General features: G+C 32.9%; 3 protein-coding genes across 4 annotated transcripts; 2 read left to right on the plus strand and 1 right to left on the minus strand.

Annotated features, from left to right (window-relative positions):
* Positions 1 to 331: 331 nt before the first annotated feature.
* LOC122305148 (thylakoid lumenal 16.5 kDa protein, chloroplastic-like) lies at positions 332 to 8139 on the minus strand. Its single transcript, XM_043117480.1, has 4 exons — positions 7678 to 8139; positions 1312 to 1451; positions 961 to 1033; positions 332 to 792 (listed from the first exon to the last, which is right to left on the minus strand). The coding sequence occupies exons 1-4, from the start codon at positions 8048 to 8050 to the stop codon at positions 683 to 685; spliced, it is 696 nt and encodes a 231-aa protein (XP_042973414.1). The 5' UTR covers positions 8051 to 8139; the 3' UTR covers positions 332 to 682.
* A 3214-nt stretch (positions 8140 to 11353) lies between these two features.
* LOC122305149 (glucan endo-1,3-beta-glucosidase 14-like) lies at positions 11354 to 16304 on the plus strand. Of its 2 annotated transcripts, XM_043117482.1 has the most exons (4): positions 11354 to 11798; positions 13170 to 14055; positions 14129 to 14209; positions 16029 to 16304. In XM_043117482.1, exons 1-4 carry the CDS (start codon positions 11738 to 11740, stop codon positions 16087 to 16089), a joined length of 1089 nt encoding a protein of 362 aa, XP_042973416.1. In that variant the 5' UTR covers positions 11354 to 11737; the 3' UTR covers positions 16090 to 16304. The 2 variants fall into 2 exon arrangements, with proteins under 2 accessions (XP_042973416.1, XP_042973415.1); XM_043117481.1 differs by having other exon boundaries at positions 11362 to 11798; positions 13170 to 14209.
* Positions 16305 to 22874: 6570 nt separating this feature from the next.
* Positions 22875 to 23966, plus strand: LOC122305150 (umecyanin-like). Its single transcript, XM_043117484.1, has 2 exons — positions 22875 to 23221; positions 23380 to 23966. Exons 1-2 carry the CDS (start codon positions 23038 to 23040, stop codon positions 23763 to 23765), a joined length of 570 nt encoding a protein of 189 aa, XP_042973418.1. The 5' UTR covers positions 22875 to 23037; the 3' UTR covers positions 23766 to 23966.
* Positions 23967 to 24529: the final 563 nt, after the last annotated feature.

Genomic DNA, 24529 nt, shown 5'->3' on the forward strand with positions numbered 1-24529 from the left:
TCAGGTGATTTGGCTTATGAATGTTGCAGGTTCTGGGGCAAGACAAGCCTTAAAAGGCAAACCCAGACAAGCATAGATGGCTATTTATCGGGATTTTCTTATCTTGGGACCGTTACCTTGAAACCCATTAGTTTAAACAGAGTGCTGGAATTCCTCTCTTCAAGATTTAAGGGGGTCTCGTTGGGAGCATGCAGGGGAAACTAAAACATGAAGTTCTTCTTTACCTGTTGTTTCGAAGCTACTTATGTGCCCTTTTCTATATGCTGGAATACTTCTCAGCAATGGCGGCCATAATAAATGGGCCAAGATCAATCAGACACAGGACACAATCTGGAGAAATGTAACACTCTCAACTGCTTTACCCTCATTTAGTTAGTAACAAATTCCAGTGTCCTCCGTAAACGCAGGCTTGTGGAGCAGGGGTTCAGCAGAAACAACAAACCTCCATTCAATTAATCCAATTTCTAAAGAATGGTGACGGCAAAATTTGCAATACTCAAAATCAAAGCTCAATCAAACTGAGCATTACGACTCATAGCCAGTTGATCCGGACTTGTAATGGCTGACTGAAACTATGAAGACAGCTTGCTAGTGGATGACACGAGCAAGAGGTTGGACGATTAACTGAAGAAAGCCAACTCAAAATAAAAGATTAAAAAAAAAAAAAAACTCTGGTCTCTGTTCAAAGCCCCTTAAGCTGTGCGGTAAGCCCGGTTAATGCTGTCCATTTCTGAAATGCGCTTGCTGACGACACAAAAGCAAGTTTGGAGGACTCAACATCATTACGAGTAACTGCGAAGTAAAAGGATTGGTAAGTCATGTGAGTCCTAAAGATGTATTACTATACTGTGGTCTTTAAAAAAATCATTCTGAGACTGATGTTTCCATGTCTGCTGGATGACAGCAGTGGATCATGTATGTGGGAATGCAATGCACATTCAGCCATAGTCAGTAACCCACCGGATGAGATCAATGAAGCCAATGAGGAATTGAACGTATCCACTTCAGTCTTCTCTTCAGGACTAGAACTCAGCTGTATAGAAGGGAAGGAACAAAAAATAAACAAAATCAGAAGTTTAGCATATATACCAGTGGAAGTAGAGATCATGCTGTCCTTCACAAAAGACTCACTCTGAAAATCACATCTTTGTCACGGCATTTGCAATTTTAAAAGTAAAGGAAGAAGTGATCTTTTGATTATAAACCTGAAAAAGTAAAAGGTCCACGGGGTTTGTGATTTTCATAAATTGGGCTTTGGGGGGGAGAAACATATGTGGTTTGCAAGTGATAACGTTATGGTGCAGGGGTGACCTTGGTGAAGGCTATATTGGCATTCTTAACCCAGTCTGTATTGGTGCTTCCCCCAAGAACTGAACTAGCTATAGATAGATCGTTATTGTCAATGGCTTGACCAACTTTGCTCAGCCTGTACACCAGATCCTGCAGGTATCCTGCAAGAAAAACAAAAAAACAAAAAAATCATCATTTTCAAGGTGAGTACTTGTTAGAAATTGGAACATGTCATGGAAGATTCATTGCAGCCGGGGGGAATCCATAACATATTCGAGCTCAGTTGGTCTAGTTTGTGCAGGAAACAATAGAAACCCAACATGAACATTAAGTTTAGCACACATTATAATCGTAAGTGTCAGGGTGTAGAAAAGAATTTTCTCCAGGTCTTGAATTAATAGGTCCTGCGTAATTGTAATTAGATTGCTCATGAAAATATTCTCTTCGGGTGAGAATGTATCACAGTTTTCTAGAGGAATTCTTTTTCTGCTCTTTATTGATAACCCACGGCTGCTTAAATAGCAAACCATGTTCATAACTGAAAACAGAGAACGCCGAAAACAGAGGAACAACCTAAGGCCACTAACACCAGTAGCCGACACCTAACATATGAAATAACAAACATTGACTCCACGTACTAACTGAAATAAAATGCAACTAAAAGATAACATCTACCATAAATTTCTCCAACTGCTATGACCCAGTCCATGCACTATGTCTTTACGTCCACTTGCGTCGCACATCTAACCTCCTCCCAGATATTTGGGATTTGGCTTGGGACCTCTATCCGATCGTCGCGACTTAACAACACTTCCCCCACCAGGTGGACTCTTGTCCTCAAGGTTTACATCTGGAAATTGATCAAGCAATGACTGGTGCATCTCTCACGTGGCCTCTTCCGCTGGTAAATGTTTCCATTGAACCAAGTGTTCTTCTTCAAATTTCTTGCCCCATTTGACCCATTGAGTATCCAAAATGTGCCGAGGCTTGAGTACGATCACCCCTTCATCAGTTATGGGTTGCAACTCAGTAGAAGGCATTGCACATTCTCCAAACAAAAATTTTAAGAGGGAAATGTGAAAAACTGGATGAATTTGGGCTCCTCCTGGTAGCTGAAGTTTATAAGCAACTGCTCCATTTTTTATCATAGGATAAGGCCAATAAAATTGACTGGCAAGCTTTTGGTGGGCACGTTTAAAAATTGATTGTTGCTGATAGGGATGCAACTTAAGAAACACCATATCACCTATTTTGAACGTTACATCCCGCCTCTTTTGATCAGCCGTTTGCTTCTTGTGGTTGATGGAGGTTTCCAAGTTGGCTTTGAGCTGCTATAGTAACTCATCTCTAGACATCAGATTTTCATCCACTTTGTTGACGGAAGAAAAACGTTATGGTAAAGTGGGATTGAGGGAGGCGGATGCCCGTATAATGCCTGAAATGGAGTAATTCCCGTTGACGCATGGTATGTTGTATTATACCATAACTTAGCCCAAGGAAGATAGGCACTCCACTTGTGCTACCATTGATGCACAAAGCACCGAAGATATTGCTCCACACAGCAGTTGACTACTTCTGTTTGTTTGTTGGTTTGCGGATGATAGGCGGAGCTAAGTTGTAACTTGGTTCCTAACATTTGAAAAAATTCTTGCCAAAATCTGCTAATAAATATTGGATCACGATCACTAATGATGGATTTTGAAAGGCCATGCAACTTGATAATTCCTTCAACAAATTTTTCGGCCACACCTTTAACAGTAAATGAATGAGCTAAAGTTAAGAAATGTGCAAATTTACTTAACCTGTCAACTACTACCAATATTGTGTCCTTGCCATGGGACATGGGCAATCCTTCAATGAAGTCGAGAGTGATATCATCCCATACTTGGCATGGAATGGGCAAAGGTTGGAGAAGTCCCGTAGGTAAGAATGTATCGTATTTCACCTTTCGGCATACTTCGCATCGCTTGACATATTCTTGGACTTCTCGGTACATTTGAGGCCAATAAAATTGTTGAGTCAGCTGCTTGAATGTCCGCAATACTCTTGAATGCCCCCCAATTTTTGTGTCATGATTCTCGTGTAACAGCCTTTTCTACAACTCCCCCTGGGAAGGAATGAGTACGTTGCCTTTGAAGTAGAATAACGCATTGTGTATATGGCCCTTCGGTTTGAGTCTTGGTCAATTGATCTTTTCACTGAATATATGGATCTCCTTCATATGCCTTCCGAACTTCATCCCACATGGTCACTGCAGGTACATAGAAATGATTTTTAAGGACCGGACTGTTGGGCTTGCGTGAGAGGGCGTCCGCAGCTGAATTCTCACGCCTGGGCGATAAGTGATCTCATAATCGTAGCCCATTAATTTGGCTACCCATTTTTGTTGCTCCAATGTCACCAAACATTGTTCCAAAAAATATTTTAGGCCGCATTGGTTGGTTTTGATGAAAAACTTCCTTCCCAATAAATATGGTCGCCATAAGCGTATAGCCTCCACAATTACAAGCATCTCTTTGGCGTAGGTTGACCATGATTTTTGGTAATTTCCAGTGCAAAGCTCATAAAGGCGATGGGCTTGCCTTGTTGAGTTAAGACCGCGCCTATTCCCTCTCCTGCAGCATCGATTTCTGTGGTGAAAGATTCATTGAAATTTGGCATCACCAAAACAGGTGTGGTGGTCATCACTTGCTTAAGAGTCATGAAGGCTCCTTCGGCTTCCTTGTTCCATCCGAACTGCCCTTTATTGAGTAGATTGGTAAGGGGTTGAGAGACGATGCCCTAATTCTGAACAAATTTCCTGTAATATCCTGTCAAGCCTAAAAAATTGTGTAATTCAAAAATATTAGTTGGTTGTGGCAACGCCACCATGGATGCAATTTTGTGATTATCGACCTTGACTCCCTGAGGCGTAACAATGTGTCCCAAATATTCTAACTCTTGCTAGCCGAATGCACACTTGCTTGCCTTGGCAAAAAGTTTATGCTGCCTCAAAATCTCCAAAGTTTGTTTAACATGCATCACATGCTTATCCCAAGAAGAACTATATACGAGAATATCATCGAAAAAAATCAAAATAAACTTTCAAAGATAAGGTCGAAATATAGAGTTCATGATAGCTTGGAATGTAGAGGGTGCATTACACAAGCCAAACGACATCACTAAATATTCATAATGACCGTTGTGAGTACGAAAAGCAGTTTTTAATATGTCAGAAGGATTTTCTCTTACTTGGTGATATCCGACCCTTAGATCGAGCTTGGTAAAGTATGATGCGCCATGTAATTCATCCAACATGTTGTCTAATGTTGGAATGGGAAATCAATCCTTGATAGTGGCGGTATTGAGTGCGCGGTAGTCAGTGCAAAATTTCCAACTTCAGTCCCTTTTCTTCACTAATAGTATTGGCAACGAAAATGAACTAGTGCTCGGACAAATGAGGCTGGAATTCAGCATCTACTGAACTTTTTTTAAGATTTCTTCCTTCTAGAAATGAGCATATCAATATGGCCATACATTAATCGGCTCGGTGCCTTCCTTGAGTGTAATAAAGTGATCCACTTCATGCACTGGTGGCACGCATGAAGGATTCTAGAACCTCTCCGTACTCCTTTAATAACCCTTTCATAACTTGCTGCTTCCTGTCATATGCCGCACTTGATGATGTGGTTTCTGTGGCTGTCGAAAAACATACTGCAAGCAACACATTGCCCCGTCAGCATTCCTTGGAAATTTCTTTTAAGGTAGCTTTTTCAATGGTTTGCTCCCCCATTCCTTGCAGCTGTTTGGCTTGATTCTCCCATATAAACTTCATGGTTAATTGCTTCCAATTACAAATTACAGAACCCAGCATTTCCAACCATTGAATGCCAAGTACTAAATCAAGTCCTGATAAGGGTAGAGAGAAGAGGGTGAGGTAAAAATCAGTGCCTTGTAAATTTACTAGTATCTTATAAAAAAGCCCTTGACACACTAGCCGCTCTCCATTAGCCACCTGTACAGTAAATGTTTCTATGGGTACTATCAGTAATCTCAGTATATTCACCAATCGATTGCTGATGAAGCTTTGCGTTGACCCACTGTCGATCAATACTACAACTTCGTGAGAGGCCATCTTAGCCGTCATGCGCATGTTTCTTGGCGCAGACCATCCCGTTAATGCATGTAAGGTGATTTCGGGCTCACTTTCTTGTTCCTACACCTCCCTCGTTTCTCCATCTTGGTCCTCGTCTAGTGTATGGTGATCAGTGACTTCCTCCAATTTCATGTTGCCAACTCCTACATATCCTTCCAAGACTAACAATTGTGCTTTTTGGCATTTATGTCCTGCTGTGAAACATTCATTGCAGTTGAAACAGAGACCTTGAGCTATTATCCTTTGCATCTCCTCCCATATTAAACACCTGATTGGAGCCGCAGGTCCACCGCAGGGGTAGCCGGAGCTACACGAGTGGTTTGTGGGAGAGATTGAGAAGCTCTTGCAGGTGGTGGTCGCATGAACCTCTGCTGTCGTGCTAGCTACTCATCTCTCATCCATGCCAAGTTAATGGCCTCCTTGAGGGATTGTGGTTTAAACATCCGAATTCCATCAGCAATCTCAGCCATCAAGCCACCCATGAATGTCTCCACCAACGCCTTCTGTGTCCATCCATGCACCTTGTTGCCGAGCTTCTCAAACTCGTGCTGATAGTCTCTTAATGTCCCCAGCTGCATTATCCTTGAGAGAGCTTCATCAAAGTCTTCACACCTTGATGGTCCAAAGCGAGCCCATAATTCATCTTCGAATTTTTCCCACGAAATCACATGTCCTTCTTCCCTTAATGTCCTATGAATCCACTACCTAATGGTTGGCCTCTCCTTCAAGGTGGTAAGCAGCCATGGGAACCTTTTGGTTTTTGGCAGTGCCCTAGTAATCAAAGAACTGTTCCACCCGATTGAACCACTCTGTTGGAACGTCTCCAGAGAATCATGGAAATTCTAGCTTGGCTGATTTGGACTAGACGATCTGCTGACCTTCCTCTTGGTTTTCTCGGTGGTGATTGCCATGACTTGAGGATGACTTGAGGACTCTGAATTAAAGAGCAAAACATTCGAAAGGTGATTGAGAGTTTTCTCCAAATGGTAAAGTTTGTCATTCATACCAAACTCCATTCGATGTAGTCCCTCCTGAACTGCACCAAGCCTAGACTCCAGTTGTTCAAATGTTCCTTGTTGGTTCCCATTAACCTGGGTCTGAGGCCAATAATAGGTTTCGCGTAATTGTAATTAGATTGCTCACGAAAATATTCTCTTCGGGTAATAATGTACCACAGTTTTCTGGAGGAATTCTTTTTCTGCTCTTTATTGATAACCCACGGTTGTTTAAATAGCAAACCATGTTCATAACTGAAAACAGAGAATGCCGAAAACAGAGGAACAACCTAAGGCCACTAACACCAGCAGCCGACACCTAACGTATGAAAAAACAGACATTGACTCCACGTACTAACTGAAATAAAATGCAACAGAAAGATAACATCAAGCATAAATATCTCCAACTGCTAGGACTCAATCCATGCACTACGTCTTTATGTCCACTTGCGTCGCACATCTAACCTCCTCCCAGATATTTGGGATTTGGCTTGAGACCTCTATCCGATGGTCGTGGCTTAACATGAGTTTTCTGTAGTTTAGAAGGAAACTAGCGAGTGTCACAACTTAGTTCTATGCTGAATTATTCCAACTCTAGGGTGATGAGAGCGCAATACAAATCAGCACACACAGCTTCGACCTATTTTCCAAATCTTTGAATCATAGTACTTTCTATTCTACAGTGGGAATGTCCAAACACATTGAACCAATATTTGCACTTAAATTTCTGATTGGTTATGGATTTATATCCTTCAGAATGGATTATGCGATTTATGGAGGTCCACAACCATCCTGACCAATTTATTTTCCCATGAATCAAATCCGAAAAGGAAATCTGGAACAAAAATGGAGAACTGAATCATAAAAACTAGGCTTTTGTCCTCCTTCAAGCTGAATTAAGTGGGAATTCAGAGCCACATATTTTGACCAATTTATTTTCCCATGAATCAAATCCGAAAAGGAAATCTGGAACAAAAATGGAGAACTGAATCATAAAAGCTAGGCTTTTGTCCTCCTTCAAGCTGAATTAAGTGGGAATTCAGAGCCACATATTGCTAGGCTTCTATTTTAATCAATTATATCATCCCAATATAAAATTCCCTGCATTCTAGTAAGTGGTTAGTAAATCAAATTTTCAATAGTGCCCGCAAAAATAGAAACGTGAAGTTTAACTAAAATCTTGATGCAGTAACATAGTAAGCAAAGTCGAATTATGCAGTTTATGAGCTTTCTTAAATGTTGAAAAATGTAAAGAACCTGTTTCTTTGTTGGATGAACTAATGACTCCTTGTCTCTCAAGCCTCTTCTTTCTGTCCCTCTTGACCTTTTCCAAGAGCTCCTCATCGTCCTCAGCCTCTAGAATTGCTGCATTTGCGCTGGGGCAGCCTTTACTAGAAAACAAGAGGCCAAAGCTGGTGATGAAGCAGATAGAAAGGCTTCTTTTGGTAAGATTCGGAGAGAGTGGTGCTGATTCATTGACTGCCTTGCATAAAGCTAATTTTCTCTTTGCATTCTGGGTGGAAGGGAGAAAGAATGATGGGGATGTTGATAAAGAAGAAGAAGAAGATGCTGAAGAGGATAGAGGAGAAGGATGAAAGGTGTTTGCAGTTGAGAGAAAGGGTGTTGCCATATTTCTTGCTTTTCTTTTTACCTTTTTTTTTCTGGTACTTTTGGTGGGAAAAAAAAGAAAAGAAAAGGCAGAGGTATTGGCAGTTTGGATGTTTTGAGGATAAGGTTGCTGGATTCTGTATCCTGTAATCTGATGTAGTCATTTCTCGATTGCTTGAGGACATAATTGTCATCTAATAAAAGGATTAGCAGCATCTCAATGAGAGAGTAGTAATGCCATCATCATAAAGGTCCATATGATACAAGATTGGCCCATTCAATCCATTATCCAAGATATCGTGCATGTTCTTCACTGAAGGTCTTTTTAAAGCCCAAAATATAGGCTGATTCCAATATCGAGACTCGAGAGGCATACATTTCGGGATGAAGGTCTTTTTAAGTTCTTCTTCGAATTTGAGGATCTTAATTAGGAAATTAATAAGAAAAATAATATTTATAATCATAAAACAAATAAATATTGTGTATTTATTTTTAAAAAAAAAAGTATATATATGATTTATATGAAAAAATTAATTTTTTAATAATAAAATTTACTTTTTTCTAATAAAAGTATGCACCCTTGCAAACTTATAATTATATTTTACATTATTATAAAAACATAAAATACACACGATTGGTAGTAATAGACAAAAGGCCACACCTAATTAATTTTCAGAAATGAGAGAGAAAATTAGAAAAAAAAAAAGAAAAAAAATATAAACTTCATATGCAATCACTTTTATTTATTTTTATGCATTCCATTAATCTGATTAACTGTGTCACTTTTTTCAATATAAAATAATTTTTTTGACTAATCACATCAGTAAAATATGTAAAAAATACGTAAAAATAACTGTATATAACATAATTAAAAAAAAGATATAGAAAAAAAATAATATTACGTATAGTTATTAAATACATAAGTCCTGTGTAATTATTTTTTTAAAAAATAAGATCTATAATTATTAAATAATTATTATTTTTTTATATAAATTCTGTATTTATTTATTTTTTTAAAAATAATTACATGATATTTATATAGTGACGATTACAACTATAGTATTTTATTAAAAAAAAGGAAAAAAAAAAAAGTGAAAGGACAACACCGGAGTAAGCAATTAACCTTCCTCGGTAGAAGAGTCTACCGAATGATGAGGCTGAGCTGCTGAGTATGGCCTAGGAGATGGGTTATGAAACGAAAAGAAAGCACGTTGCAGTGGTACGAATCAATGCCGATTATTACATAATTTCCGCGAGTACTTCTTTAGACAAGTGGCTTTTTAATTTTATGGCCTGTAAATATTTAAATGAATAATGACAAATAAAAAATCGAGTGGGCTGCTTTTTGGGTCAAAGCCCTTGGACACGAAACTAGAAACTGGCTTTGCTTATTCAGAAAATTAACCCAAAAAAAAAAAAAAAATCATTCAAACTTGTAATTTATTAAAAATTACAAGAAAAATGATAAATACAGTATACTTTTTACAACATATTTCATAATCATATTTTATAATAAAGAATATTATTGTAAAATATCATATAAAAATAATATCATTTTATAAAAATATCTTTATTTTATCTCATGTATCGTGAAAAGTATTATGAAGAGTATTGTATGTATCATTACTCTACATATTAGTTTACAAAAAAAGAAAAAAAAAAAAAAAAAAAAAGAGTTGAGTGGGTTGCTTATTGAAAGCCATGACAGTGAAATAGTGAATAGGCTTCCCAACATAATGAAAAGTGAATGGGAACAGATTGATAAAAAGAGAGCAATGCTCACGTGGATTCATCCCAAAAAAAAAAGAGAGAGAGAGAGAGAGATTCCCCTATACGTGGATCGATAATGATAGTATGCCAAAAAGCTACAACTTTTATTAATTATTCAGCTTAATAATTAAGCAAACTCTAATATCTCCAGCTCTAAAGTTAATCATTTTAACTCAGATATTGCAGTTTAATATAAAGTACATGCTACATGTTCTCATCTCATTGTCTTCTCCACCTTTTCTCTTTATTTTCCTTTCAATACTTTTGTGCGTAAACTTGCTTGAATCAACAACAATCAATCGAGTCTAGTCATTGGGATTCTTTTTATGAAATAAATTATAAGGCCGTTTGATGAAAAGCTTTTGGTTTCTTTCTCAAAAGATTACCAAAAACAATTATGAAAACAATACTTAATCAGGAGATGAAGTAGTGATTAGTGTCGGTTGAGGCAAATTAATTAAGAAGACTATTCTTCCATCCTAAGTTTTCAGTACCATTGCTTCCTACCATTGCATAAAAATGTTTTAAAGTCTCGGATATATAAATAGTTTCATTTCATCTTTTATATAAAGGAAAATAATAGCATTACCACTCTGTTACTATTTATTTATTATTTTTTTTATTTTACTTAATAATTAAGAAAGTCGATAATAGTAAAGTTATATATTTTTTTAATTTTTTCTTAATGATTAAGGATGTTAAAAAAATATTTAAAAGAAAATGAAAAAAATAAAAAAATAAACTTGAAATACACATAAGTAATAGATGAATAGTAGATGAGTAGTAAGCCTATCACTACCCTTATATAAATCTTTGTTAAAAAATAGACCACACTTAAAAAAATATAAAAAAACTATTCGTTATTAATGGAACATACTTTTTTTTACAAAGCACTTGTATGAAATTTATCTATTTAAAATTTATAATTTAGATTACTCTTTAGAAAAAAAAAAAAAAAAAAAAAAGAAGGCCCTTGGAATTGATTCTCGAGTCATTAATCAAAAGAAAATAAATTCTCCACTCAGCCGTCTTATCACGTTACATTCTATCATTCAACTTTTTTAAGTTGCATGTTAACGTGTATTTTTTTTTTTTTTTTTTTGTGTCAGATGCTCGCAATTGGGAAATTTCCAAAGCTCAAAAAGTGAAAATAGCTTGAAGATTTGGTGCTAAATTTTAGTTAAAATATGAAATTTGGAGTTTTCTATTTAATTTAGATCTTAAGTTTTTTAAATTTTAATCCCATGTTAATTCCACCTCTCATGGTGTGAAAGCTATGGCTGGCAGAAACATTACAATGCTGCAAGGTTGGAAGGTGCTACCAGATCAATGTAATTCATTCTGAAAATGGTTGCATTTAAAGCCAATGCATTTTCGTTCTATGGCTTCTGATGGAGCTCTTATTGGAAATTAGTACGAGAATTTGCAATCCTTGTAACTATATTTAAAACATTACTCTAAAAAACAAAAAGGTTCACCATAATTAGGACGCAACGCGGAAACCTCTGTATTTACAGTCAGACTCCCAACTAGTCGAGTTACATGCTGACGCTGACCTATAAGATCAACACTATAAAATCACACGTCTTCAGTGTTACAACTCCCTTCTCCCTCTTTCCGAGCCACGGAGAACGACCGCCCAAAGACCCGTACTTTTTTTGGTTCTTTCTTCTTCTTCAATCCCTTGCATACAGAGAGATAAAAGAGAGTTTTCTCAAGAGAGAATCCAAGTGGGATTTGGAGAGGAAAGGGTGTCAATTATTGAGAGAAAGAGGGAATCTTTGTCTTATGGCATGCCCGAGGAAGAAGAAGCACTTCATTGAAGGCCTACCCCTTGGACTCTTGGAGATTCTTCTCTTTCCTTGGCCCATCCCACCATCCCACTTGAAGATTTTTATCTAAAACTGAATCATTTGTTGATGCTTTCTTCTCCCAGAAAATGAAAAGCTTGTGGGTATTTGTCCGGTTTCTTACCGTGTTCGTGTTCTTCTTCCGAGTTGGTAAGTTCTTGTCTTTCTTATTTTCTCAGGATTTAATTGTTGAGTCGATTTATCATTTGGAGTTGGATCGGATGAATTGAGATAAAGTTAAGGTTATGTTTGGTTATTTAAAACATTTCATTTTATTTATTGTTATAACTTTACTAAATTTTTTTAAGTAAAATATAATAAATAATTTATATTTCTTTTAAATTTATGAAGAAAATTAATATAAAAATATTATATTTTAATAATATTTAATTTAAAATTTAAAAAAAAAATTAAATTATTTATTATATTTTATATAAAAATAAATTAAATTTTTTTAATAATTATGAGATAACGTAGAATGTATTCGAGCCTTACAATTTTTGTTGCTATCCGTGATTGTTCGTAGCAGAGACTTTTACCATTCATACTATATATTCTCATCCAAATTATATATTAAGTCAGCATCGTATATCATGTACGGCCCACACGTCAATTAGTCAGTGGAGTCGACAAGATTTAAGAAGAAACCGTAATTGGCCTCTAAGATTATGTTTGGATAATAAGTTAATATTTAAATAAATATTTTTAAAATATTAATTTTTAATATTATTATTATTTAAAGATTTTAAAATTTTAAAATTTTTATTATATTTTGTATAGAGATTTATAAAAATTATAATAATAAAATAAAATAGGTTGAGAGTCTCTCTTACCAGAAACCGAGCCTTAGTTTAATGTCATGGTCTTAATATTTTTAGTGAGAGAGATCGACTTACCATGAAACTCAGGATTGCCAAGGATTTCCTTTTTATAATTTTTTTGCCATTTAAGGATTTCTTCGATCATAGTACTTCTTGTTGTTGTCTTTATTAGCATAATTAAGCTCTTTTATTATGTATTATTATAGTGCTTTTTGACTCATATATTACCTGTTTATTGATTTAAGAGTATTCTCTCTCGATGACTTTTGGAATTAGTTAAGATGCTCTCTGTAATTCTCTATTCTTCCACATGTCGTGTCAACGCAAAACTTCTATCAAAGTTGATGTATTATGTCATGCATACATGCTCGTCGATGTCTCCTTAGTCTCTATAAAGTTTCGAAGAAGAAAAAGTCACGTCTGATCTGAAATACTGAATTACTGATCAAGGTTTTTATTTCACGTTTCATGAATGTATGCTATGGTAGAAACTGAATAGCAGGTTGTGAAAGCATAAGCTTCTGCACCCATTACCATAAAAAGAAAAAGGGGAAGCCTAATTTCTTTTGGCCATATTTTCAAAGATTTTAGATGTAATATCTGGTGGCTAAGTTTGTTTTCATCGATTTTTGAACAATATGACAAAGGCGTATTGAAGCTTATTCTGTTTTTCATTTGCTTGTTTGATTTTTTTTCCTAGCCTCTCTGACAGTGCAAGGATTCACTGGAACCTATGGAATAAATTATGGAAGAATTGCAGATAACATTCCTTCCCCTGATAAAGTTGCTACTCTTCTCAGAGCAGCAAAAATAAAAAATATAAGAATTTACGATGCTGATCAGAGTGTTTTAAAGGCATTCAGTGGAACTGGGCTTGAATTAGTGGTTGGACTTCCAAATGGATTCCTGAAAAATATGAGTACCAGTGAGGATAATGCAATGAGTTGGATTAAAGAGAATGTACAGTCGTTCCTTCCTGAGACAAAGATTCGTGGCATTGCTGTGGGCAATGAAGTTTTAGGAGTGCTTGACGATGAATCGTCTGAAGCTCTTGTGGGTGCAGTGAAAAATCTTTACAGTGCAATACAAAAGCTTCATCTGGATGATGTGATTCAGATTACCACGGCACATTCCCAGGCTGTTTTTGCTAATTCCTATCCTCCCTCTTCTTGTATATTCAATGATAATGTTGTACAATATATGAAGCAGCTCCTGGAGTTATTCTCAAAAATTGGTTCTCCTTTTTGTTTAAATGCCTATCCATTCCTGGCCTATATGAGTGATCCGGAGAATATTGATATTAATTACGCTCTTTTTCAACCAACCCAGGGGATTTATGATCCGAAAACCAAACTGCATTATGATAACATGCTTGATGCACAGATTGATGCAGCATATGCAGCGCTAGAAGATGCTGGATTTAAAAACATGGAAGTCATAGTTACAGAGACTGGATGGGCTTCACGTGGGGATGACCACGAAGCTGCAGCCACAGTAAATAATGCAAGGACATATAATTATAACCTGCGGAAAAGGCTTGCAAAGAAGAAAGGAACTCCTCTTATGCCAAAAAGAGTAGTGAAAGGGTATGTTTTTGCAATATTTAATGAAGATTTAAAGTCCGGGGCAGCTTCTGAGAGAAATTTTGGATTGTTTAAGGCTGATGGGAGCATTGCATATGATATTGGGTTTCATGGACTTGAATCTTCAGCTGCAGATACATCGCGTTTGTTTTTTAAGGTATGAGGTTCCTTAATACCTGATGAAACAGGCTTTGTTTGGGTAATTTTTTTCTAAGCAATTGTTTAATGCTAAGATCTCACGAATCTGGGATTCTGGTTCGCTGAGTCCATAGTCTTTTTCTAACCCTCTCTTTCAAAACAATGGCAATTTATTGGAGAAAATATTATGGAAAACCAGTCTCTTAAAACAGAAAAATTAATTGCGAAAAAACAAATCAAGTCTCGATTTATTCCTTTCTGTCACTTCATATTGAAATGCTAATATCTTGCTGGACATGGTTTTTATTTCTTCTATATTTATTGGAGGGTGATATCCAAATGAAGAAATTTATTAGGGTCAAAAGAATGTATAAGCAGCATACGAAATGAATTTCAATTTACATCTTAGACAACATAAGCATCTGTATACTCAGGGTGGAACTAAACTTAATCTTACCCAAAAAAAAAAAAGACTCACAGGATGTAGACCTTAATCTGTATTACACATATCCTGCTTTTATTAAAGACACGTTAATCATTCTAGAGCATTGTCCAATTTGTCCAAGGGTGATTTGAGATAGAGGAATTCTGCAACAACTATGTCTTACCTTTCCATAACTACCCTCTAAGTTTTGCTTAGAAGACTTCTGAAGGATAGTTACTCTGACCTGCTCCTTCGCATTTCTTCTGGATGAACCAACATATAGCTTCGATTTTAGGTTGAGTTATGAGAAACACTAGTTGAGGAGAACCATTTACTTCAATGAAAAACGCTTTTTATTTTACTCTTGTCTTGGTTTTGCCTTTGCAATTGATCTATATTTTAGCCTTTGAAATTTGGATAGAAAAATAATCTCAGAAACATTGTGTTTGTAAGAGCACACAGAGTCTTTTCTCGACCATCACTTGGGTGGGTTGAAGAAGCTGAGGCAAATAGTAACTTTCTTCTCCATTTTCAAAGTCTTACCTGTTCAGTATATGGACAAGGAAACTGACCATACACACGATCACTTAACTTTTTTGAGTCTGAGTTGAAGTCACTTGGATGCAGTGCATCCTATCTTTCCTTTTTGAGAAATTCCTGGTCCATGAAAAGAATTACAAAATTTGTTTTATAAACTGACGTGTCTTGACACAGTACATTAAGTGTTATAGCTCTTTTTATATCATATCAAGCTATATCAGCTTTTAAAGTAGATTTTTGTAATTCTCTTTGTAGACATAGCACTTCTCTTCCCTTTTTACAAAATATGATAAGCTATTATGCTGCACCGAGAATTCACTCTCAACAGGAAATCAGTTTGTTTGGAGATGTCATTTCTGCTACAATCTTTAACTTGCAGTGAACACTATATTCTTACACACTACCCTGCAGACTAATTTCTTAAGGTTTTGAAAATCCAAATCCTTTCTAAAAGGGGTGGATGAAATGAAATTAGTATTTGTTTTTTACTTAACAGTCTCAGAGTATGTCTTTGACTCTCATGGAGTAATGGCTCAGTTAGCTTGACCTTGGTTAATGCGCAAACCCTCTACACCCAATTTGACACATGGTTATGGTTGAAAAGTTGATTGAACCAAACCAATGTGAAGAACTCTCATTCAAGAAAATCTCCCTGCTACACTGTTTATTCCCCCTTGGGCTTAAAATGTTACAATGGAATTTCTTGTATAGTCAGCTCAGAGAGTTGAAAAGGGAGCATTTTCACCATCTATATATAATCCATTTACATTTTCTACTCTCTGTAATGCATTTTCTTGCTACTGGATTCGTTATTTCTATCAATAGTGCTACCTCCTCATAAATTAATTTGTGTTCCTCCTCTGCACTGGTACAGGGTATTCCAGCGCGAGGTTGGTTTTGGTCCCATTTCTTTGCATCTGCAATCTCTGCATTGACACTGCTTCTGTTATCAAGTTAATGAATGAAAACGGTTAAGACATTGGATAGGCTTGGTACCATTTCATTGCACACTTCCGAGGACGAACCGTGTGCCATTGATTCTCGTCTTCATTATTTACTAGGAACTGCCGAACAGCTGATTATTTTATATCTCGGCAAATGTCTATTGGCTTTTTTGTTTTCATATTTAATATATTTATCAATATCTCAATCTGCTTTCTTAGGTTTAACGCCTTGTAGTTCTGGGACGGGCATATCCAAAAATGCCAAGAGTTCTAGGGAGTGATAGATATTAAACATCAAAGCATTTTCTCATCTATAAAAAATTCCTCAGTTTTTTCTTGACAAAAATAAAATGCACAAAAACCAAAAAGCACTTCACTTCTCACAAAGAGTTTTTCTCCAGGAGCCTGCTACGTACACAGGTTTTTTCCAAGATGCCCGGAGTTGGGTTCACTCCTTTTTGAGCCCTACTCATACCATGTTGCTGATCTTGGGGTTGGGGACTAGTTACCACCTAAGCAGATCATTCAAATTCCCCACTCACTGCATAAAAATGCCGCTTCTGATATGCCTAATCCAAATTTGCAGAAGGGCAATCACTGCAAATTTGCTTTTGAAACCATGTTTTCTGCCCTGCAAATTGAGAAATTAGTGAAGATGATTGCTTCTAACCAAACGTCTAAAGTCCCATAATTCACATGATTTGTGGATATAACATCAAATTGTGGGAGTAATTATTAAGTAGTCTCACAAAATGAGTATCTAATAATTTTCTTATTTTCTATGTAGTTTCTTTTGCGTATTTTTTATGCACTCCACTTATCACTTTTTTTTTTAATGTAAAATAAATATTTTAACCAATCATATAAGTTGAGTGTCCAAATAATATACAAAAGTGACTTATATAGCATAACTCTTTTCCCAAATGACCTTATTTTTATTACCAGTTGGGAAAACATTAAGGAGAGAACATGGGATTTAGGAAAAATGAACAAGAAAATTGAGAGATTGTCACAATTTGTTTTATACTTTATACAAACAGGGTAGAGGGATGATCTTTCTTTCCAGCCAAGCTGAAGGCAAAATCTCAAAAAAAAATTTTTTTTTTTTTTCAAAGGAGAAATGGAATCAGTTTCGAACTCAATTTGCATATGCATCAAAACTTTTTCTCTTGTTTATATATATATATATACTAGGTCGGAGTAACATGCAAAGCACGTTTATCTAATTGGGTGAGATAAGATTTTTAATAAAAAATATATATAATATTTTACAAAAAAAATTTAATTAATGCATAATATAATGCAAAAAAAAAAAAGAGTAAATTTTAGGAAATATCTTTAGATAATAATAAGTTAGTAAAGTATAATATCTTTCGACAAGTATATTCTGGTCAGATGTCATAATGGTTAATCTACGCTTGTAGTTAAATTATATTTTAGTTTAAAATCAAATATACAACATTATATATATATATATACATGTAGGTACTACATACGTTTGAATTATTATTTTTCCTCTCGTCTTCTTGCTCCGATCTTTTTTTTTTCTTTTTACAAATATATATATATATATATAGAAAAATAAAAATATCAGCTAGCACATCTTGATCATACGATCTTTGTGCTTATAAATTAATTCACATGCTTTGCATGCATGTCTTTAAATTAGCAATTAATACTTATGGTATTAGAAGATGAAGGTGCAAAAACGTAAAAATAAAAGTAGAGTTTTTTATTGGTTTAAAAGTAAAAGTAACTCAGGGGCAAAAACGTAACTACACAACAAAAATAAGAAAATTACTATTCATTATTGTTCATATAGTATAGTATACACTTATTATAATAGAATAGATAGATATATATATATATATATATTTATATATATGCTTAATCAATTAATCATAACATCAAACTTATCAAAAAAGATATGCACAAAAATATATTATTATTCAACAATCCATTTCAAAATCCATAATATGCATGATAGTTTTATTTCATAAAAGTTATTAAGTTTTTTTAATTTAATTTTAATTTTTTTTATTCAGTTAAAATTTTGAATTTTACTGTACCTTTTAACATATACTAAATTGTAAAATAGTTGTAAAAAATATTGTGAATGCATTATTAATTTTCTTTTTCCTTTCAGAATATGATCTAACAATTGTCGTATAATAAAATAATCATAAATGATATTTACAATATTGAATTGGATAAATTTTGCATATATTTTTTTAAATATTTAGAACTCACATACAAAAATATTACTGTAAAAGAAATAATCAAGCTTTCAGAAATATTTTTAAAAGTTAAAAAAATGGTAGGAATTTTGATACTCAACCTGCCTATTTCTGTACTTTTTTTGAGGGAAAAGTTTAATATTGGAAGTTAAAAGTGATGGCGGAAAGAACGAGTAATGCAATCAAACTACTAAATTTCAAAACAATGGGGTCGAATGGAATCAGTGTCGTTAGACCCCCACCTAACTACTATGAGATATTTCTCATCTCATCACTTTCGGATACTATTTAATTAATCTCAAGCTCAGAAACATTAAAAATAATTATAATAATTATTTAACTAAGATTAAACAAAAAAAAAAAAATCTATGTATTAGAAGATCAAGGGGCAAAATCGTAAAAGTAAAAACAGAGTATTTTATTGGCTTAAAAGTAAAAACGACTCAATAGATAAAAATGTAACTATACAACAAAAACAAAAAATTACTGTTCATATAGAATAGACACTTATTATAACAGATAGATATAAATATTTGTTTTTTAAAGGTCTTGGATTTGAAACCCATCCCCAAATGTATCAAAATAAATAATAAAGAACAAGATTTTTGAGTTTTTTGGTAAGAGAATCATGTGCATTTTAGGGACAGTAGTCAAAGTAGTAGTATTTTAACAGAATAGTAAGCACTAGAAAGAAAGGGTAATTAGAAGCATATATTATTCAATAATGAAGACAAAATCAAAGGTAGGTTACCACATCAGATTGATTCAATAATTCGAGAAAGAAATTATGTTCATCCCAGATCAGAATGAACCTTACCCGTTTATATTATATATAACCGGTGCAGGCTGCAGCTAGAGGTTTCTTCATAAATAAAAAAGAATGCAGGCCAGGTCATGTGCATGTTCTTGAAATAATCTTGTTTTGTCTGAGAAACAATTAATTTTATATAGCAGTAATGTTTGAATAAATAACATGGCCTTCATTTTCTCTTTTATAATTATAAGTTTTATAAGATCATTCGAGGAACAAGTTAATTAATATGTGTAAGGATTCAACTCAACATTAATTATATAAACGTCATTCTTTTTATTTTTTAAAAATTGATGATCAAATAAATGATGATTAAGTAATGAGTATGCAAGCGTCGTATAATTATTTTTAAAAAATAAATAAATAAAAAAATATATAAAAAAAATTAATATTTTAATAATAAATTATGTCCTTTTTCAGAGTGACGCAAGTGTACATCAATAAAGCATCGTCGAAAAGAAATGGTCAACTTTCACGGCCGGGAGCAGACGTGTAGTTATACAAAAGGGCGTAATTATATAAATCACGTGAAGTGGGTGCGAACCTTCCAATACTTAGCTCAATTATATAAATATATATATATATATATTTATTGCATTTAATATTCTCACTGCATTTAATATTCTCACTTCTCAATTATATAAATATATATATAAGAAAATGATAAGAATTTCGCTGGGATTCCATTTATTTATCGGCTCATCTTTTTTTTTTTGAATTTTTTTACAGAAAAATTAAGAAAATTTTGTTTAATTATATTATGAATTTTATTCATTTTTTTAAAATATTTAAAAGTGTTAAAAAAATGATTTAAAAAAAATATTTAAAAGTGTTTTTTTTCTTTTTTCATATCATTTTTTTAACACTTTTAAATATTGTAAAAATAAAATTCACAATATAATTAAATATAATTTTCTTAATCTTTTTGTAAAATCAAATTTAAAAAAAAGAAAAAAAATTAGAAGGACAAGTTAACGGGATCTCTAATATTGTCCATATATATATTGCATTTAATATTCTCACTTAAATTCATAGAAATAATTAATAAAAAGATGTACAGTCTAAACTCATTGGGCAACGTGATGGATATATACTATAGCATGCAATTCACAGATTTATTGTTAATAATTCAATAAAGTTTGTACGTACGCTATTATAGAATAAAAAAGGTAAATTAATTATATAGATAGAAAATGCTTGAATCTCATTAAAATTAAAAATATATCAAATTTATTTTGCATTAAATAGGAATTTAATTTTTAAAAAAATAAATTACATTTTTATAAAAAAATTTATAAATAATTTATTTTCTCATTATCTCATAATATATTCACAACTTTTTAAATAGATCGAAGGGAGACCGACTCCCACTTTGAGTACATCAAATAAAATTGACGAGGTCTTATTTGTGAATATTAAAGATTCTGCATATATGATATCATAGAATAATTAATTGTATGATTTTGGAAATAATTAATGTTAAATATAATTTTAAAATGTATAAATTATATATATATATATATGTTTAAATTAATATACAAAACTTACCTACTTTAATAAAATTATAGTATAGATTATTTTTCCTTTAATTTTTTATTTTTATTTTTTATTTTTGCATAAAATATATATACTTTTTTAAAGATGGGACTTTCCGTGTTAGACTTGGCCTCCATTAAACATTAATCACTGCCTGGACTTTCGACAAAAACAGACACGAGAACTGTGGAGTTCTCCACAAGTGCATTTGTAGCCCGGACCGACCTACTTACCTAATACCTTAGTAAATTATTTAATTTCCTAGTCCACACCTAGCAATTAAAAAATAAAAAAGATTCCTGTGTTCACACACGAAACGCACCACGTGGTTGGGTTGGGTATATATTATTAGTGAAATGATATTTGTAGTTGTGGTTGTGCAAGCGGCGTATAATTATTTTGAAAAAAATAAATTAATATAGGATCCACATGAAAAAAAACTAACTTTTTAATCGTAGACTCCATTCTTTTTCAAAGCGATTACACGGTATTTGTAATTCCACGACTGTATGTAGCATTGCTCGATAGTAATAAAAAATAGATAAAAATAATAATAAAATATTAAATAACGGTAAAAAGTAAATAAAAATAATAATAAAATAATAAATAATAAAGTATGTTGATAAATATTGAGATATTCTTAACATCTAAACATAATTAAATCTCGCTTATTTTCATAATTATTTTTATCTCATCTCATCTTATTTTATCATTACAATTTTATCAACTTTTAACATAAAATAAAATAAATAATTTAATTTTTTTAAAATTTTAAAATAAAAATAATATTAAAAAATATATTTTAATAATATTTTATTTAATTTTTAATTTTTATCTTAATTTTTTTTTATCTTATCTAAAATGATGTTGTAATTGGAGGAGGCTGGCTGGTCAAGTTTTTGGCCATTTGAGCTAGTAGCAGTTGAATATGAAACTGTCGGGGAAAATTATACGTAGCAATATTCCATTTGATAACCATCAATAAATTTTTATTTTTTTTTTACAATTTTTTTAGGAGAATGTTAAATATACTTAAGAAAAAAATTATAAAAAAATTACTTTTATAAACTTTGAAATTTAAAAAAAATTAATAAAATAAATCTTATAATTAAAAATATAAGTATATATAATAGTAATACTTTTTTTTTAAATAAAAATGTTAAACTCACCGATAGTTGGGTCTCATAGTGTGTTTCGATGCCTTTTTTTTATTTATTATTAATGCCTTTTTTATTTAATAAAAAAATATTTTTAATAATATTATAAATTTTTTTAAAAAATATTAAAAAAACACATAACAAAATAAGTAAATAAAGTAGATAAAATACACTTATTTGTGGCTGTAAAGCCACTCTTTTTCTAGAGATGAAAATGACTCTGATTGATATTGATCATGAGACGTGAAAAAGAAAGAAAAATATCTGAGATGCTTGATTTGACCACTGATTAAAGAATGATAGATCATAGTATAGTTACGTTAACTTGAGTTGAGATGAATTAAGATTTTTATAAATAGTAATTAAATTAATATGATTGAATAAGTTTTATAAAATTTATTTAATTAATATGAATTTAAATATATTTATGAGAAGTTAAAAAATATTATAGGTCTCACATGATAAAGAGATGTAAAATTAAAAAAAAATTAAATTTTATGTATAAAGAAATTTTGAATTAAATAATATTTAATAATTTATAAATTGTATGTTTAAATATTAGAATAGATTTAAAACATAACTTATAATCAACTAAGATAACCTTAACTCATTCGAAAATCCAAACGAAGCCATATGTCCTGCAGTTTGAAATGTCCTGCACTTTGAAATGGTTGATTGCACTGATCTAACTACTTACCTAACACAGTCTTGGAATTCTTGATTGCTTACCTCCTCTCCTTTGACTTTATTTTATGATATTGCTTATGATCAGCACATTTTTTAAGTTTGGTTCTAATAATGAAAAAATAATTGAATTTTTATTTGAGTTACTATATTTTTAAGTGGATGTATAGAATATATTTATGTATGTACATCATTTAAATAATAAAATTAAAATTTTATTTAAAATATTTAAATTTTAAAATTTATAAATTAAAAAAAATTCAGCCGGCTTAGAAGAGATTATTTATTTAGTTATGTTTTACTTTTTCAGTGCATGTTCCTATTCCAACCATCAAGGGCCACAACTACTACTACCATAACAATGGCAATTGGTTTTCCTTATATATAAATACATCCGAGAGGAACACAAGGCCTTCCAAACCCACACATCTCTCGGACCCCAAAATACCATTTATAGAGAGTACAGGGGCGACTGAATTTGCTAAGAACACATACAGATAATACATACATAGATATGGCTACAAGAAGGAACGCGGCACTTGTTTTTCTTGTTTTAACTGCTGCGGTAGCAGTGCTGCATGTGGCAGAAGGTGCGTCTTATGTGGTTGGAGACTCCACCGGTTGGAACGTTCCTTCTGCCACTACCTTCTATTCCTCCTGGGCATCTAATCTTAACTTTTCAGTTGGTGATACCCTAGGTGAGCTTCGATCTCTATATACACAGAAAAATTATCCTATTTTAGCTGGCTTTTCCCTACACACACACACACTCTCTCTCTCTCTTTTTGTTGAAATACATATATGCATGGAAAACAAGATGAATTTTCCTATATATTCCGTGTCTGTTTTTTTGCAGTCTTTAACTTCGCAACAGGAGCACACGACGTTGCGACAGTTAACAAGGATGCTTTTGACAACTGCGCCAAGAGCAATCCTCTCTCCCTTCAAACCGCTGGTCCAGCAAATTTAACGCTCAGTTCTACCGGAGACCACTACTTCATCTGCACCATCGCATCGCACTGCTCCAGCGGACAAAAGTTAACCGTTAATGTCAAGGCCGCCTCCGGCAGTCCTTCACCAACATCTTCACCACCACCACCTCCATCTTCAACTATGTCACCACCACCTCCATCTTCAACTACGTCACCACCACCTCCACCTCCATCATCCGCCTCATCTCTTGCTGCTACTTTCTCTGTTGTTCTCATGACCATAGCCTTAACCATGTTTAATCTGTCTTAATTAGTGTAATTTTTTTTCTAGTTTCTGTTTCTGTTTCATATACCGATCGAACCTTCTTATCATGTGGGGGGTTTTGTTACTAGGAAATTAAATTCGTGTTTGATGATACTATTAATTTGTTGTGTTTTCTTAATCTTTTTTTTATGACGAGTGATCAAATAAAATAAAAAATTGGAGACTCTCCTGTCCTACTTGAAATAACATACGTGTACATGACGTTTTGATTAAGAGCTAGTTTAGATTAAGAGCTCGTTTCAGTATTGCAATTTTTTTTAATTCTATAGTAAAATATAATAAATAATTTAATATTTTTAAATTTTAAAATAATAATAATATTAAAAAATAATATTTTAAAAAATAATTTATTTAATTTTAATCTAAAATTATCTCATTTAATCTTATTATTAGATTCGTTTAAATTCAAATAATATTTCACCTCATTTTATTATTATAATTTTATCAAATTTTTACATAAAATATAATAAATTTTTAAAATTTTTTAAATCTCAATTTAATTATTTTAAATTTTAAAATAATAATAATAATAATTTTAAAAAATAATATTTTAACTAATTTTTTGAACTTCTTTCTTTCATATCACTATCTAAACCGGCCCCTAAATTGATTTCTACAGGGTAGTTGGAGTTTGGCCATAGACACAGCTAATGTCACCTCTTCCCATGTTACTGTTTTTTCTTTTTCTTTTTTTGGACGAATTTCTTTATATCCATCGATAACGACACAAAGACAACGCATTATCTTGA

This window comes from Carya illinoinensis, chromosome 3 (genome assembly GCF_018687715.1).
Source record: "Carya illinoinensis cultivar Pawnee chromosome 3, C.illinoinensisPawnee_v1, whole genome shotgun sequence".
In the NCBI taxonomy this organism is placed as follows: Eukaryota; Viridiplantae; Streptophyta; class Magnoliopsida; order Fagales; family Juglandaceae; genus Carya; species Carya illinoinensis.

Coding starts and splice junctions, on each gene's coding strand:
- LOC122305150 (XM_043117484.1), top strand. CDS start 23,038: ATGGCTACAAGAAGGAACGCGGCACTTGTTTTTCTTGTTTTAACTGCT. Junction 23,222..23,379: donor TTCAGTTGGTGATACCCTAG/GTGAGCTTCGAT, acceptor GTTTTTTTGCAG/TCTTTAACTTCGCAACAGGA.
- LOC122305149 (XM_043117481.1), top strand. CDS start 11,738: ATGAAAAGCTTGTGGGTATTTGTCCGGTTTCTTACCGTGTTCGTGTTC. Junction 11,799..13,169: donor CGTGTTCTTCTTCCGAGTTG/GTAAGTTCTTGT, acceptor TTTTTTTCCTAG/CCTCTCTGACAGTGCAAGGA. Junction 14,210..16,028: donor CATCGCGTTTGTTTTTTAAG/GTATGAGGTTCC, acceptor GCACTGGTACAG/GGTATTCCAGCGCGAGGTTG.
- LOC122305148 (XM_043117480.1), bottom strand. CDS start 8,050: ATGGCAACACCCTTTCTCTCAACTGCAAACACCTTTCATCCTTCTCCT. Junction 1,452..7,677: donor TTCATCCAACAAAGAAACAG/GTTCTTTACATT, acceptor TTTTTCTTGCAG/GATACCTGCAGGATCTGGTG. Junction 1,034..1,311: donor CCAATATAGCCTTCACCAAG/GTCACCCCTGCA, acceptor CCTTCTATACAG/CTGAGTTCTAGTCCTGAAGA.